The 17,851-nt window shown below is 34.4% G+C and overlaps 3 protein-coding genes and 1 non-coding gene across 4 annotated transcripts; 3 read left to right on the forward strand and 1 right to left on the reverse strand.

Moving 5' to 3' along the window:
- The first annotated feature begins 2,558 nt into the window (after positions 1-2,558).
- LOC129785843 (facilitated trehalose transporter Tret1-like) lies at positions 2,559-8,945 on the forward strand. Its single transcript, XM_055820488.1, has 5 exons — positions 2,559-3,231; positions 4,868-5,133; positions 6,917-7,717; positions 7,785-8,120; positions 8,293-8,945. The coding sequence occupies exons 1-5, from the start codon at positions 3,224-3,226 to the stop codon at positions 8,487-8,489; spliced, it is 1,608 nt and encodes a 535-aa protein (XP_055676463.1). The 5' UTR covers positions 2,559-3,223; the 3' UTR covers positions 8,490-8,945.
- Positions 8,946-9,359: 414 nt separating this feature from the next.
- LOC129785844 (putative fatty acyl-CoA reductase CG8306) lies at positions 9,360-11,314 on the forward strand. The gene is made up of 3 exons (XM_055820489.1): positions 9,360-10,280; positions 10,422-10,835; positions 10,894-11,314. Exons 1-3 carry the CDS (start codon positions 9,541-9,543, stop codon positions 11,258-11,260), a joined length of 1,521 nt encoding a protein of 506 aa, XP_055676464.1. The 5' UTR covers positions 9,360-9,540; the 3' UTR covers positions 11,261-11,314.
- Positions 11,315-12,899: 1,585 nt separating this feature from the next.
- Positions 12,900-15,379, forward strand: LOC129785837 (zinc finger protein 2). Its single transcript, XM_055820479.1, has 6 exons — positions 12,900-13,243; positions 13,317-13,388; positions 13,449-14,294; positions 14,356-14,548; positions 14,711-14,925; positions 14,999-15,379. Exons 1-6 carry the CDS (start codon positions 13,025-13,027, stop codon positions 15,140-15,142), a joined length of 1,689 nt encoding a protein of 562 aa, XP_055676454.1. The 5' UTR covers positions 12,900-13,024; the 3' UTR covers positions 15,143-15,379.
- Trnav-cac (transfer RNA valine (anticodon CAC)) lies at positions 14,578-14,650 on the reverse strand. The gene has a single exon. It is a non-coding gene; the product is annotated as a tRNA-Val (tRNA).
- Positions 15,380-17,851: the final 2,472 nt, after the last annotated feature.

The following is a 17,851-nucleotide window of genomic DNA, read 5'->3' on the forward strand; positions in this document are numbered from 1 at the left end:
AGTGGAAAGCTTTCAAGGAAGTAAATCTAGAACTGAATACAAGCTACTAAATGACCAGTTATTTATTAAATTTTGCTACATTATGTAATTTAGGGCCAACATAATTTAAAATAACTAATATTGGGAACCATATCCCCGACTCAATTCGCTACAAATTAATCAACATTATGAATCAAGAAAACGGCGTTTGCTTTGATTATTTTTCATTATTTTACAATCAATTTTAAAAAAACATTCTTATACTCTTTCCAGTCTTTCTAAGTTGAGGAAAAGACTCCACTTTACCCATTTTAGTGTTATTGTAGAATAAGTGTAACAGATATGTCTCCGAGAATAGATTAGAACAAATTGTCTCAATATGTATGTATCGTATGCGTTATGTATCATACACAGCATACATATCAATTTAATAAATTGAATATTACATTTTATTGATCTCACAAATTGATTAAATCAACAAAGAGGTCAATTGGTCTTCTTGATCTGGATATATCAAGTGTTGAAATGCATTTTGATTAATTTTTATTGAAATGGTACTTGAGATAATTCAACTGCGGCAATAATGTTAGCGGCTGACAACAATTATATTGCAGAAAAGCGTTGAATGTGTCAATATCTAATATAAGAAGTAAATATTTCGGTGTTTATGAAAAATGAGCTGATACAATTCGTGTGTCAATATTTAAATGGTAAATTAACTACCCACCATTTGCTGTGAATCATGAGAACAAACGAGCAAGTGAGGGAGAAGGAGAAAGAATTCCCCAGCAGATATTTGGATCAAAAACATCCCATATCATGTGCATAGAATTAACAGAGCAAACAATTTGTTTATTTTTATCTACTCCACGTACATACATAAATGTACATTTATGTTTTCCAGAATTATACTTATTTGCTCACACGCCGACAACAACTTGTCTGGCTGATGGGTAATCCACATATCCAGGGCGATCTCAAAAGATCTTTTATCAGCTTCGCTGTTTTTTTTTTAAATATATTTTTCATCATTTCACTGATTGTTCTTCAAGGAATTTTAAGCAGTTCCTCAGACTTTTCACATTTTGTTTTTGACTTTTGTTAATGATTTCTCAAAATATTATTTTCAAAAAAGTTCGTCATATGCAGGACTGTGTTTACGTTTTTGTGATTTTGGTTTATTTTTCTAAAGTAAAACCTCCTTCCGGTTCATCTGACTACAAGAGAAGATAAGGATTTTTTTTCAACCTCATGGATAGTGTAAACAAAAATACGTGAAGACATCCAAGGACTTTGACGGAAGTGCGTTGAAAGCTCTGGGAGCTTTATTGTTTTAACTTTCTATCTAGATTGAAGACCTACTTTCACTGACGTTTTAAATGAATTTTAATTTTAAATATGACTTTTTTAACCGGGTTAATTGTGATAAACCAGGATAATCTAAAAAATTATAAAAATGTGTAATATTTGCAGAAAAAAAAATTAAACGACAGGTGCTCTAAATAAAAATAGTTAAATAAATCTTTTTCTTAGTCTTGACGCGATTTATGAAGATCCGGAAACTAAAGTTACTTTTTCAGTTTTCATGATACATATTATTCCAATGTTCATAATTTTTAATAACATAGCTTTTTATTTAAAAAAGTTTATAATTTCTTCTGTAGCTAAATAAAGATAAGTGTATTTATATTTATGTTGGTTGAGGCTTTTCAAGTTGACGCCTAATTGTAATTATAGGGATTTATGTCATCTTCCCAGATAACTATAAGCAATAAAAGTAATTTCATGAGAGCTTTATTACACGCGTTTAGTGAGTGATCCATTTTTTCAGGTGTCTATCAATTGAATTGTATTCGATAAAAAGTTGTTGACAAGAAAAAGGGTGGAACATTGAACCAATAGTAGAAAAATATATAAAAAGAAAACATTGCGTGATAAATAATTTCAAAATACTAAGAACAGTGTAAAGCATCACATGATCAGTTATTTAAATGATTTAATTAATTTAAAACACTAAAAGAGACTTATATATGCGGAGATGAAAACAAAAAAAAATGCTCAGTTTGTCACGTGAATTGATAAGATTTTACTTTTACTCTTGACGAAATGAGACGAGGAAATCGTAATAACATGGGGAAGTGTAAATAAAATATTTGTAGAAAGGAGAAAAAAATAAGAGCAAAATTTTCCTGTGGCTTATCAGAAATATGTACTTTTGGATATTTTTTTTACAACCATCGAATGTAAAGGACAGTCATCCTCCTTTAGGTTGGCATTAAATACATATATCAGGGAGATTGACGTACTCCTTGGGTTTAAGAAATTGTTTATCACAAATTTTGTCTGATGCTTCCACGTTCGCAACAGCTCACGCAAATATTAATCTTAAGATTATGGAGCAGTCTATAACCAAATTAGCAGATTAATATAAATATAGATGAACCAAGAGTACCCACCACCAATTGATTTAGAGTCAATACGTTTGATAACCAATTAGTGTGTCTTGAGCAAACGACATGTTTTTCCTTACCCCAGAATTTACAACCTTTATCAACAGAGCATGTTGGCGAAGTCAGCTGTTGATTGTGGTCGTAATAAGCACTCGTTTCTGGCGCTCGTCTCTCTTCATATTTATAATCTGTAGTGCAGCCCGAGACATTCAGTTAGTCGTTGACCGTTCACTGAGTCGGTAGATCGGGCTGTTATTTTATAAATCCTTTATAAAGAAATTAATACAAAAGGATCAACATTTTAGTTAAAAAGTTTATAAAGAAACACGTGTGATTTGAGAAATTGTGCCAAGAAAATATATTATTGTGCTTCTTTCTATACAGAATTTGAATAAAGGGTTACATTAGCGGTGTGCAAAGAGAGCTTTTTTGGACTTTGAAGCTTTAAATATATAAACGTGCATTTTCTGAGAATGCACAAGCTAATTATTATGAGTGATATTTCTTGATGAAGCTATTTTCGAACCTGTTGCAGTGTACAGAGCTTAATTCTTCCTAATTTATAATCCACATAATATGCAAGAGTACAGTGAAAGAGGCGAATGAAGTGAAAAAAAAAAAACGTGAAAATTCGCTATCGGAAAAACACTGTGATACATTCAAGGAGGAAAAATATAAACACATAAATTCTTCTATTTTATTTACTGAAATAAACACAAAGGCTAAAATAAATTAGTGCAATTCTTATAAATTAAAGAAATTTCTACAACAAAAGCATAACTCAGAGTACTACCATGACTGGGTAAGACAATTTTGCAAAAAAAAGTTCATAAAGTAATCAACTTTTCGTGATGGTGTAAAGCGTAGTTTCTTCTTGGAAAAGCAATTAAGGAATTTCCACTGCGGCTGGGATATAAATGTAGAAGAAAATGTCTCACGCTGAGAATCCATAAAGTGTGGTCTATAGTCTATACCTAACACAATATAATATTTTTGTGTTGTACTCTCTATTATATCAAATTCACAACCTTATCAGTTGGGTTTGTGGTATTTTCTCTTGATACAACGTAACTCGTTAATCATTGTACAAATTGTGATGCCTCCATATAGGCTCATTTCAGCAAAATTTTACTCATAATGCGCATTGTTCGATTCACAATCTCAAAGAACAGAGAATTATTTCATTTTAGCCAAATTCAAATTTTCCGCATACATGGCAAAAAGACATCTAATTAACAATGAGCATTTTAATAAGGAGACACGAGCGCAGCAACTTGCATGTTTATAGTGGCAGTTAAAAATAAATATCCTTGTCGTGGGCCAATTTCTTCTATATTTATACCGTTTCATACTCGATGCTTTCTCATTGACTAATCAATAACAAATTCTCGCTAAACATTTCTAGTGGACTCTTTAACGGGGAACTCCTTGTTTTTTTCCGTCACAATTCAATGCGACGGCATGTCTAGTGATAAAGACATTTCTATACGTGTATGTGTAAATGTATTTTTATGTATATTTCTCTTCTCTTTGTGCGAATGAAACTTGGAGTTTTAACGAATCTTTTTGTTTAAAAAAAATTAACGTATATAGATTTTTAATTAAAGCTTCCAATACTAATAAAGCATAGGTTTTAATATTTGGTGTTAAAGAGAAATTTTTTTTTCTAATAAAAAATCTGTATAAGAAATTTGGCTGCCTCTTAAAATTTGTTTTAAAATAATTATTTAAATAAAGATATGGAATTGTTTTGAAAACATTTCCTAAAATGTTGCCAAAATGAAAATATTCAGTAAATTTTCCACTTATGCCATTTCAAAATAATTTTGCATAGAATACAAAAAGTAATCTCACTTCCTTTTCATAAACATGCTGATAGTAAATACGTGTGGGTTTATATTTAATCTTGACTTTCTATTATGTCATATTTTTAACGAATTTTTTTCAACAATTTTAATTATTCAAAAATTAAATTTTTATTAAATTCATATTCAATATTTTACCAGAAGCTTTTAATATTTTTTAACGATATGTATTTATTATTTACCTTCCAAAAAAAAAGAAATGAGGACATAAGTACGCCTTCAGAAAATTCCATATCAAAAACAACCATATAGAGCACGTATTTATAGATTTTACTATATTCGCACTATCTGTGTTTGTTCGATAAGTAATGTGTCATATGTGAAAAAATTTTTAGAGCATTCTGGTAAATGCCTAGCTTCGCACATTTTCCATCTTTTAGCTTTCATAAAGAAATTAACTCATTCATTATACGTCTAGTGATGTGTAGTGTGTGTTGTATACACGAAAAATTGATAAGAAAGCTATATTATCTCTCGTTTTTGTGAAGTAAAATATGGCCGTAACGAATATTCTGACGTCAAGGGCTTTTGGTATTAATTGATGATCTTAATAGAGTTAATTGGACTTTCTAGGCAGGAGACCTCAGCATTGGTAAACAATAGCAAGACACCCAGTATCGTTGCGTCAAAGAATGGTTATACAAATGCTTCGGCAGTGGAGTCACAGACAACCAAGCAGAACCGGGGGAAGCCTTTGAGGCAAATTCTGGCGGCTTTTATCGGCAATATTGGTACAATTAATACTGGATTCGCCTTTGGGTTTAGTGCTGTTGTCATACCACAGCTAAAAGCTCCTGATTCAGTTTTGCCAATTGATGAGAGTCAAGCATCATGGGTCGGTATGTATACAACATATTTGCACTTCATTTTATACACATGAAACTTTATTTAAACAGAAAGGTCAGGGAAATGACTTGTGGAAAAGCATGTGCATGGAAAATTTCTCTCTTATATATATTTTTATTTTTGCAAAATACATTTCCTTCACGTGAATGTCAATAATTTGATTACATTCCGATAAATATAAAGCAGATAAGTTGTAAATTAATTTGTTACCAAGTCAATGAGCTTCTTGTGCACCATATAAAGAGAACGTGGGAGGACATTTGTGAAAAACAATATAAAAGGGTGATAATTGGTATTGTAGAGTATTGTGTACTTGAGATAATTTCCTGATTAAATCAGTTCTGTTATTTGTCAAGAAAAACCTATTAAGTTGATCTCTGGGGGAGATTTATAAACTTTTTGAAGTACAAGGAAAACCCATGGTTTCACGGTGTCTTCAACGAGTGGCTATTACAAAGTTTTCGAATTGAAAAAAAAATCCAAAGACCACCCGACTGATTGATATCAAATTATCACGAAAAATACACTGTAAAACCTATTTGTGATTGTTCCAAGATTACATTAACACGCCATTAAAAGTGAGTTCCACTAATTGTACAAGTGATAAATGAGTGTTTTTGCCATATCGGCCTGAAATCATCGTGTGCCGATAGCAAAGACAAAAATTGATAATTTTGACTGATAAGCATGGAATTATATATGGCGATTGTCACTATTAAAGTCTGATTTTTATTTATGATCATGGACGCAATGGACTTGCTACCTGCTACTCTCAAAATATCACACGAGAAAGAGAAAATGAAAAAGAAAAGAGGGAACAATTGAAAAGAAAAGATAAACAAGTGATTATTTTATCACTTATTATCAGGAAAGTCATACAGGATGGCAATCAAAATTGGAGCATTTGCAGTAGCGGCTGTAGATTTGCGTAAATAGACCATACAGAGATTAAAGCTTGATATCTTCTGTGAGTAAGTGCTGCTATTAAAAGTCCGTAAATAAATTCTTATTACTCATCAGGTATTTTCTCTCTTTTATAATTTTCTTGAGAAATTAAACAAATTCACAAAAGATTGAAAGCACATTGTTTTCAGAGAAAAAAAATATATAATAGGTATACAAAGTTTTTTTTCGATTTGTCAAAATATCAACAAAGCTTACCGCATTATTTTTGCGTATAAAATTTTCGAGACACCCCATATATACCTATGATTATTGTCACAAGATGTTCTTTGAACTTACACATTCAGCATCCACTTCGCACTTATTCTCTGTATCATTAGCTTATTTTGGATGGGCGCCAGAGTCTGGCGGGGAGGGAGATTCGCAGAAATCAAACTGCCACGCGAAGTGTGTTTACATGCTCCCATTTGAATGAAGAATAAAAAATACCCAACTTTATCATTACATTTCATTTGAACCAACAACCTCTTTTCGTGAATTTTTCTCTCATTCCTTCCACAATAAACAGTTCTAATTTTTAACCTTACCCTACTTGTGTACATGTATAGATTTAAGTATAAATATTTTGGTATATACATACATAATTGGAATTTATTCTATTTTTAATCATCATGAAATATATCCAGGTTGTAGTTAGAATTTTCACAAAAATCTATCGGAATCATGATTTGAAGGAAAAAGCAAAGAAAAGGACAAATGTTAACAGCTCAGTGTAATATTGTTCCCAATATGTACAAAATTATGCAAAAAATACAACAAACGAGGAATAAAATAATTTTTAATGTCTATTTTTTGTTAAATTTATCATTCTAGCTTCACTCTCATCTGCAAGTACTCCTGTGGGATGCATTCTCAGTGGATATCTAATGGATAGGTGGGGTAGGAAAAAGACTCTCATCGTTACGGAAGTGCCCTTAATACTCGGATGGCTGATGATAGCTTTTGCAACAGACATCTACATGATATACATTGGAAGGCTTTTAGTTGGTTTGGGAAGTGGAATGGTTGGGGCACCAGCACGAGTTTACACATCTGAAGTTACTCAGCCACATCTGCGAGGCATGCTAACAGCTCTAGCCTCCATTGGCATTAGTTTGGGTGTTTTAATTCAATATACATTGGGATCCTTTGTTAGATGGCAAGTTTTGGCGGGAGTCTCGACGATAGTACCAATTCTTGCTCTAGGATTGATGATATTTATGCCAGAAACTCCAAACTTTCTCATTGGAAAACAAAAACCCGAAAAGGCAACCAAGAGTTTGGCAAAGTTGCGCGGTTCAACGTATGATGTTGAGGGCGAGGTGGATCAATTGCAAAATTTTGCCAATAAAAATCATACAAATGTTAAAATGACAACAAAGGAAACTCTTGCGGCTATTATGAGCCCATCTGCTCTTAAGCCTTTCGGCATACTCTTTCTCTACTTTATGATGTACCAATTTAGCGGTGTCAACACAATCACATTCTACGCTGTGGAAATCTTTCAGGACTCTGGTACACAGATGGATAAGAATATGTGCACAATTGTTCTTGGTGTTGTGCGACTAGCATTCACTATAATTGCATGTATAGCACTACGGAGATGCGGTCGACGCCCCCTTACATTTATTTCCGGTAAGAAAATAACTAACTTTTGCACAACAACGTTCGAAAATATCACACACCTATTTGTGACTTGCAGGAATCGGTTGCGGCGTTAGCATGATTGGGCTTGGAGTTTATCTCTACTATAAATATCAGTGGGATCACGCTGATCCACCTATCGAGCCTGTTAATACGTGGTTCCCTGTCGCGTGCATATTTGTTTTCACAATAACATGCACTCTGGGCTTCCTCGTGGTGCCATGGGTTATGATTGGGGAGCTGTATCCGCAGAGAGTTCGCGGTATCATTGGTGGAATGACAACGTGTTCAGCTCACATATTTGTCTTTATTGTCGTGAAGACATACCCCTTCCTCGCATCTGTACTTTATCAGCATGGCACTTTTATGCTATACGGATGTATATCACTTACAGGTAAATATTTCAGTGATAAGGATGGACATAAAAATTTTGAGAAATTGAGAGCTAATAATTTTTTTTATGATTATTACTGCTACTTAAAATGATAATCTTTATGCGTTGTACATTGCGAATTTTAGGCGCATTTTCACTTAAAAATCCTTCTAACCGTTTTATTCCATTCCAGGATGTATATTTTTCTACAAATGTCTTCCGGAAACAAAAGGCAAGAGCCTTCAAGAAATTGAAGACTACTTCTCTGGTAGGATTAAGACACTTAAAACAAAGAAGGGGGCAACGGCTCTACCAAATTATGACAACAATCTCAACAATACAAAACCACCAACAATCACCGTGGAGAAGGATAAGTTGTTGTCTTCGTGAAAGTGCCTTTAAAAGTGCTATATACTTATCATTCAAATTCGTTAAATTGCGTTGATTGTGTCTAAGTGATATTTATAATTATGTATATAAATGCTGATATAGTTTTTATATCCATTACCAATTTAGAATTTATAATGTTTAATATAGGTAGTTAGATGAATCAATTTTTTAGGAAATTTAAAAAAATACCTCAGTGAAAGAAATAAATAAATTATGATTGTGATAAGTTTCACTATAATAATGATAAAAGGTTAAAGACAATGTATTTTGAGGAAAAAAAGAAAAGAGAGCGTCCTAAATAAAAAATAATAATGATAGGCAAATTCTTATGTCATTACATATAGTCAGAAAGCAGTATTTTTGATATTTCATTTTACTGTTGTTTTGTAAAACTACTTCTAAAGAGTATGTGACAAAGCAAAAGAGGAAAAAATAAAAATCAAACTGAATTGTGCATGTCTTTTAGTCTCATTTTGTTAAAATTTACATAATTCAATTCATCAACACCTCAATCTACATACAAGCTATTTACAGTTCGTCGTTTGCATAAATATGTAACACCAAATAAAAACATAACGTTGCTAATTATGGTATTAAATTTTCTCTTGTAGTTTCTCATAAATTCGAAGTTTGTTTTGCTAGTCTAATTGCATTTTCAACAATTTTTAAAAATAAATTTTTTCTTTTGCTCTAACAGTTTTTTTTTAGAAATAATTTATAAGATTAATTTTGAATTTAAAAAAAAATCACAATTAAAAAAAGCTTTGAGATCCATCTCTTAAATCAAATAAAAGATGAACATAAAATCAAACCTTGAAAATAGTTCATATAGAAATCACATGTACTACATTACATTGCGAAAGTAGGAAGAGGTATTTAATGAGTAAAAGAAAATCAAAAAGCTTTTATAGACCTTTCGAGGGCAAAGATCATTAGCTAGACTAACAACTTTCTTATGATTAATTCATTTGTCTAACTTTAAAAAGGCGGAGAACGACGGCAGAGATTCCAGTTTACTTGATAGACATCGTTGGAACTATTCACCCTCACAATGGATTACAGTGAAGTGCCAAGAATTTGTGAATTCTTTCGTGATCGTGAAGTGTTTATGACCGGTGGAACTGGATCTGTTGGAAAAGCTCTAATTGAGAAAATTCTCTATTCATGCCCAGATGTGGGGAGAATTTTTTTACTTGTGCGCCCAAAGAAAGGGCTCAATAAAAATGAACGTATTGCCAAATTCACGTCTGGGATGATCTTTAATCGTATTCGTGAGAAAAATGCGGAACTTCTTAAGAAAATTGTACCAATAAGTGGCGATTGTATGGAACTGAATTTGGGAATGTGTGAAGGAGATCGAAAGTTGATGGAAAATGTTTCAGTGATTTTTCATGGAGCAGCTAGTATTCGTTTTGATGATCCTTTAAAGGATGCAATCCTTCTAAATACAAGGGGCACACGTGAAGTCGTTAATTTTGCTGAAAGTTTGAAAAAGTTATGCGTTCTTGTGCACATTTCAACAACATACTGCAATCCTCTATTGTTTCATGTTGAAGAAAAACTCTACCCTGTGAATGTTAATTGGAGGGACGCAATAAGAATTGCGGAAAATATTGATAGAGAAGCATTGGATATTATTGCGCCATTTTATACGAATTTCTATCCAAATACCTACACTTTTACAAAATGCTTATGTGAGCAAGTGATCAACGATTACAAAGATCGCCTTCCAGTTGTAATTTTTCGGCCGTCCATTGTAACCCCGTCTCTGAGAGAACCATACCCTGGATGGTGAGTTAAGAGTGTTTTTGGCAGATCAAGGGATTTATTTGCAAAGGTCCCAGAAAAACAGCTTGAAAATTTTTTAAAGCTTTGATAAGCGAAAAATATAGGTATATATTTTTTAAGGATTGTTTAACTATTTAATTCCAGGTTGGACTTTATCAATGGCCCTATTGCATACACACTTCCGGGTAGTTTTGGCATCAATCATGTGGGCTTATTTAACATGAACACCCAGTGTGATTACATTCCTCTCGATATTGTTGTTAAATCATTGATCGTTACTGCATATGTGCATGGCATGAGGTATGAATGCCACAAAGAATTGCCTGAGCTTGAAGTCTACAATTGTGCTGCAGGACCATCAAAATTAATGAGCATACAGGACTTGATGACCTTCTCAAAGGAAGCTGTGCTTGATTGGCCAGTTGATCAAGCAATTTGGTCTTCTCGAATGTTTATTACTAAATCTACATTCCTCTACAAGCTCTTTGGGCTATTTATGCAGTTTCTCCCTGGATTAATTCTTGATCTATTTGCTATTCTCTTCAAGAAGAAAAGAAGGTATTTTTTGTGTTTTGTTCTAATCTTTAATTTAATAAAAAATAATTTTTTTTTCTAGACTCCTTCCTATTTTACGAACAATCTGCTATGCAACATGCAAATTGCAATTCTTCCTGTTTAACACGTGGAATTTCGACAACGCCAAATGTTTCTCTCTCATTAAGCATATCAAAGATGAAGATCACAGGGACTTTCTCTTCAACTACTATCCTGAGTATTCATCGAAAAAATACGTTTACATGTGTGCTCGAGGAAGTAGACGCTATCTGCTGAGGCAGAGTGATGAGAAGCTTCAATATGCTAAAAGACGCTACCGCATGATCCTAATAGCAGATTATATATCACTGGTGATCTTCTCAATTCTAATCTTTTATATCTTCCTTTATGATTATTTGGCGAATATGTATTTAATGACTTGGAAATAAAAATTAAATTAATTATTTAAAATAAAATTTACGAGAAATGCTCTTCTCATTCAATGAAATCGTGCTTTTATCAATTTTAGAGCCAATTTTAAAACTATAGATGTAAAGCAAACAAAACCACATTTTTAAAAATGAAAGAAATCAAAGAATTCTAAAAAATAAAGAAAACTTCTTGAAATTGAATATTTCAAAAAAAAAATACATATAAAAATGCAAAGATAAAGATATATAAACTGCAAATATAAAAATTAAATATAGCATGGATGGAACAGTATAAAGCGAAAGAACGGTAAGTAAAACTTACGGGCTGTGATTCTTTCTTTGTCAGTGAAATGTGAAGATGGCAGAAAATTGAGGATGGGCAAAATTTGAGGAGAGACTTACTCGCGAGCCGAATCACAGCCAACGCGCTGAAATTTTGAAGAAAGTCTGAATCGTGAAGGGCGTTGGCTGTGATTCGGCTCACGAGTAAGTCTCTCCTCAAATTTTGCCCATCCTCAATTTTCTGCCATCTTCACATTTCACTGACAAAGAAAGAATCACAGCCCGTAAGTTTTACTTACCGTTCTTTCGCTTTATACTGTTCCATCCATGCTATATTTAATTTTTATATTTGCAGTTTATATATCTTTATCTTTGCATTTTTATATGTATATATAATGTATATATCTATGCATTTATATATATTTTACTTTACTTTTATATGTGTATATATAAAACGCCCCGCTTCGCGGGGCTGGTCTTATGCAAATCAAGATATGACATGGTAACTTTAAAACGCGATATCTCCGGAACGGCTACATAGATTTTCTTCATTTTTGGCATGATGAAAGATATTATAGTCAACTATAACATACCAAAATATGAAGCAATTCTATAAAGCGGTGCTCGAGATATTCATCGAAAACTCATCGAAAATTTTGTTTTCGATTTTAGCGCCACTTGCGGTCATTTTTTGAACTTGCAATGTTCCGAGCAGTTGTAGGGCTCGTTAATATCTTTCATTTGAGCCCGAGTTGATCAAAATCGGTCAAGCCGTTTTCGAGTTATGGTCGATTTTCGATGAAAAATTGTGGCGGCCATATTGGCTAAACGGCTTGGCCGATTTTCGAAAATGTGGTATCGTTGGAAAGGTCTTGATGGCCCCTACAACATATAAAAATTTCAGATTTTTAGCTATTACAGGGACTGAGATATAGCGAAAACAAAATTTGGGGGTTATTCAAAATGGCGGACGGAGGGGTGGGGGGTTGGATTTGACATCATAATCGGATGTCCTCCACCTGATATATGAACTTTGCCGTTGACCGGAAGTCTCTATCTATCACCGTTCTCTCGCAATTTAGCGTTATACTCCGGCCGGCCGGACGGCCGGACAGATTTTTGGCGCATACGTTTTTTGGAATGTAGAGACCCTAATTCGTGCTCATCCCAAGTTTGAGCCCGATCTGACGACTTTGCATTTTTGAGTGTACACAGAAGCTGTGCTTCTTTGAAGAAAGAATCACAGCTAAAAAACATATGTACATAAAACAACGCATAAAACAAAATATAGCAAAGTCTTTCACTCCCATTTTACCTCTTTCTCCCCTATTTTCAGCCGCTTGTTCTTCTACAGCGCAGGTCAAAAAATTTCAAGCGCAGCGCAGTGTTTGTTTTTGTGTTCGTAAAATTTTAGGTTACAACTCTGTTTACAAGAATTTTAGTATATTTATTTCTTCTCATAAATATACCAAATTTTGCTCAAATCCTGAAGGTAGTTGGATGCAAGTTTCCGGTAAACTGAGAAATTCTGCAGACTTGATAAAAAATAAAATGAGTGTGACTGAGAAGAAGCAGGAGGACACTGTTGAGATCCGTGAGCTGCTAAAGGAATCCCTCTGTCGTTTGTGTCTCAATGTGAGTGATGACCTGATAGGTATTTTTTCAGCAGACGGTAGAACGCAGTTAAGTATCCGGATCATGGCCTGCACTTCCTTAGAGGTAGGTTGAGGACATCATCTAACTAAATTAAAGCATATACATCAGTTTTCCAATTTTGTTGTGTTTCCTTCAGGTCACTCCTGATGATCCCTTACCGAACCGAATATGTTCGACATGCAATGACTTTCTTAAAATATTCTATGCAGTGAGTATAAAGGATATCCTATTGTTTTCAATTTGGTCACATTTCATCTGTTTTCGGTAGTTCCGGAAGAAGTGTAAGAGCTCAGACACCAAATTCAGAAGGTTCCTACGTTTGGAGGCTGCTGGGAAGGCAAACAGTATAGCTGAATTATCAGACGATGAAGATGATGAGGAGTATGCGTCAGCCCTGAAAGAATTCAATGAGAAACAAAACTCTCTCATCGAGGAACGTCTCAAGGAGGCTACTGAAGAAATTGTGAAGCAATATGAAGTTGAAAAATGTAATATATTGCAGGAAGAAAAACTCCGGATCTATCGGGAAGAGAAGCAAAAAATTCAAGAAAATGCTATGAGACAAATTGTTACAACGCTAAGACAAAAGGAACGCGATGAAAGGAAAGATTTGCCCGCGGGAAAGGAAAAGGTGTTTAGAATCTCAAATAAAATATGTGAGACAAAGGAAGACACTCAAGATGATAGTGTGGAGTTCCAAGTTATATTTGAGGAAGTCAAATCGGAGAATGCAGAATCTTTGCATTCAGATGATTACACAGTTGACATAGCATCAGAAGTAGGATCTGGGCACGAAGATGAAATCAGTGAAGAGCACCTTGAGGCATTGGCAGTTGAAGAGGTGTTTGAGAATAAAAATACAGAAAAATCCCTCGAGACGATTGCTGAAGTTGAATACTTTGAAGAAAAAGAAGAAGAAGAAGAAGAAGACAAGCAAGAATCCATGGAAATTGTTCCTGTGCCAGATATTGTTGATACAGCAGAAAGCAATGACCAGGAAAGTCTTCAGCATGAAAGTACACCACCTGGAAGTCCAAATTCAGCTCAGAATATTGAGATTGAAACAGACGAGGGAAGGATTTATTATCTGGAAGTAGAGGAACAGGAAAATGCGGTGAGAACAATCTTTGATTAATTTGAACAACTTTATACAAATTGATGATTTTCAATTACAGCCAAAATATTACGATGAAAAAGGAAATCTTCTTATCTATAAGTGCTCAATGTGCCCAAAGACATTCCCACGAGAGAAAAGTCTGAAAAGTCATGAAAAATCTCACATGAAGCGAAAAGGATACAGCTGTACATTCTGTGAAAAATGGTTTCCCAGTAATAGCAGCAGAACGCGACATGAAAGAATTCATACAGGTAAATTTTATGTAAAAAAAACAAAAGTCTGTTTTCGCCCGGGATCGAACCGGGGACCTTGTGCGTGTGAAGCACACGTGATAACCACTACACTACGAAAACGTGATTGCTACACGATCAAAGTTTGGTGACCCGATAAGAGGGAGTTTGGTTTTTTTTTAGGCGAGAAGCCATTCTCATGCGGAATATGTGGGAGGAGTTTTGTGCAAAAAGAAATTCTTAAGCGCCACGTGGTTGTACATTCGGGAGATAAGCCCTTCAAATGCAGCAAATGTGATAAACAATTCACACAGAAGGAAATTCTACGGCAGCACATGAATAGGAAGCATACCAAGAATCCAGTGGTTGAGCGCCATGCATGCTTCCTTTGCCCAAAGGTTTGTCATCACTCTTGTAAATGTTGGTAGTCTCGGGGTGTTATTGATTAGTTCTCGGCATTCCTGCTTTCAGCAATTCTGCCATGCCTCGGGATTAAGTCGTCATCTGCTTGTTCATGCTGGTCGGACGTTCGCATGCGGGGTGTGTGGAAAGGAATTTGTGGATAAAAGTGCTTTGAAGAGACATACAAACAACATTCACAAATCAACCGAGTAAAAAAAAGAGAAATATCCCAAACAGAGCTTCGAGGCATATTTTTTTTTAAATTAATAACCAACTTTACAATGTAAATGTATGGATTCACTATTTAAAAAAAAATCTCATAGTGGCATAAAGTAGGTAAGTATTTATTTAAATAAAATTTATATAAAAAATGATTTGTATTTTATAAAATTTTTTTAAATAATTCTCTTAAATTTAAAATTCATCATTTACTTAAATTTTGGCATAAAGACGATGGTATTTTAAAAACAAACACGTTTTAATTAAATTTAATTTTACTACAGCAGTATGTATGTACCTACCGTAATTCTCATTTCGTTTTTTTAAACACCATAAATTTTATATTCTCTCCGTGAAATTCTTAAGCTCACCGCATATGTGTTTTATACAGAGAGAAGGAAGAAAAGAGAAAATGAAATTTCCAAAGTGATAATATTATAATATGAGCGGAGTTATTAACATTATTGTCGTTCCGTACTCCATATTACAAAAGTTTGAGAAGTGACTTTCGGCGCTATTATTAGCTGTGTTTCTTTCAGACACAGCTTTTGTGTACCGAGCAAAATCGAAAGTCGTCAGATCGGGCTCAAACTTGGTATGAGCACGAATTAGGGTCCCCACATTCCAAAAAACGTATGCGCCAAAAATAAGTTTTTTTCCGGCCGGCCGGAGTATAACGCTAAATTGCGAGAGAACGGTGATAGATAGAGACTTCCGGTCAACGGCAAAGTTCATATATCAGGTGGAGGACATCCGATTATGATGTCAAATCCAACCCCCCACCCCTCCGTCCGCCATTTTGAATAACCTCAAAATTTTGTTTTCGCTATATCTCAGCCGCTATTATAGCTATAGGGCTGAAATTTTGATATGTTGTAGGGGACATCAAGACCTTTCCAACGATACCTCATTTTCGAAAATCGGTCAAGCCGTTTAGTCAATATGGCCGCCACAATTTTTCATCGAAAATCGACCATAACTCGAAAACGGCTTGACCGATTTTGATCAACCCGGGCTCAAATGAAAGCTCTCAACAAACCCTACAACTCTCTAGAACATACGAAGTTTCAAAATTGACCGCTAGGGGGCCAAAAATCAAAAACAAAATTTTCGATGAGTTTTCGATGAATATCTCGAAAACGCCATTATCGATTTGCTTCATTTTTTGATATGTTATAGCTGACCATATTATCTAGCTCCATGCCAAAAATGAAGAAAATCTATGTCTCCGTTCTCGAGATATAGCCTTCCAAAGTTGGCATGTCATATCTCGGGTTCTACAAGTCCGATTTTGATCAACTCAAGTGCAAATGAAAGGTTTCGTGAAGCCCTACAAATGTCTAGAACATTGCAACTTCGAGAAATGACCGCGAGAGGCGCTAAAGTCAAAATCAATATTTTCGAAAATTTCGAACTCGAATATTTCGAAAATGCCATTATCGATTTACTTCATATTTTAATATATTATAGTTGAGGTTAAGACCTTTCCAACGATAGCTCAAACTCGAAAATCTATGGAGCCGTTCCCGAGATATGGCGTTTTAAAGATTTCTTGGGGGATGACTTTTTAACTTTTCCCACCTTTGCGCGTATTTAAATTAATTCGCGTTCTAGTTTGCTCTCACAAAATTGGTACACTGAAAGAAACACAGCTCCCGTAAGCTTGGTCAGCTTACCAGTACATTATTCTCTCTAGAGACGATCGTTAATTGGCAATGTGAGCGAATCCCTTGAGGTTTTCTCCTTATTCACCGTGGGTCATAATTAAGGCAATTAGTTGAAAGTTTCGGTACAATATTATCTGCTACACCCCCTTCTGTGTCTTCTGGAGGCAATCCCCCTTTTCTTAATTCAGAAGCCATTTTCAATTGTATTTTGCGCTATTCCACTTTCTCCACCTCATTTCATTCCTTCTTTTTTCTCCCTTAATTCGCCACCTCTGGTGAAAAGAGCAAAAATACCCCTTTTATATTCGTAATCATTATTCATGGAGGTGAAATTTCTTATGCAGACCATAGTGGGGTCCTTTTTTGTGTGCACCAGGATTCTACATATTTCATTCTTAAATAACATCGTGTAGAAGAAACACCTAAGGTGGTTTTCCGTTGGTGTTGCTGATAGTGCCAAAAGAATGGGTGCAATCTTTACTTTGTGGCTCACGGGGGAGTAGATGAAAAATACATTGTCTGCATAAAATGTATGCAATTTGTTTAATGTATATATCATACACTTTAATATTTCCGGGTTGCGGGGGATGTATAATAAATAAATTCCCTTTGTCTTTTGCTGCATTAAAGAGTCAAGAGCTTTTTGTTTAATTAATGAATGCGTGTCATCAAAATGGCTTCTAAATAAAAGGATATAATCATCCCATAAAAGGTCCTTTCAATCCTCTACCTCATATTGAAATTCACAAGGTTTGTTTCGAGTCCTAAATACACATTCAATAGATTTGTTCAGAATACAATCTATGTGTGGGATGTCGTTGGTCTGGGAAAAGGGTATACGTAGTACTCTGAACTTTTTGACTCTATCGCTTTCGCTTCCGTATCAATAAAACCGAATTCACCAAGTTTTAATCTTCCAACTCATGCCTCTGTGCTCATTTTGATAGAATTGGGAAACACAGAGTACATAAAACGTGGCAGTTTAGAATCGTCAATGCGTCTCACACAACAAATAGTCTCTCGCACCTCCTGTGCT

The sequence above is a fragment of the Lutzomyia longipalpis genome, chromosome 1 (assembly GCF_024334085.1).
Source record: "Lutzomyia longipalpis isolate SR_M1_2022 chromosome 1, ASM2433408v1".
In the NCBI taxonomy this organism is placed as follows: domain Eukaryota; kingdom Metazoa; phylum Arthropoda; class Insecta; order Diptera; family Psychodidae; genus Lutzomyia; species Lutzomyia longipalpis.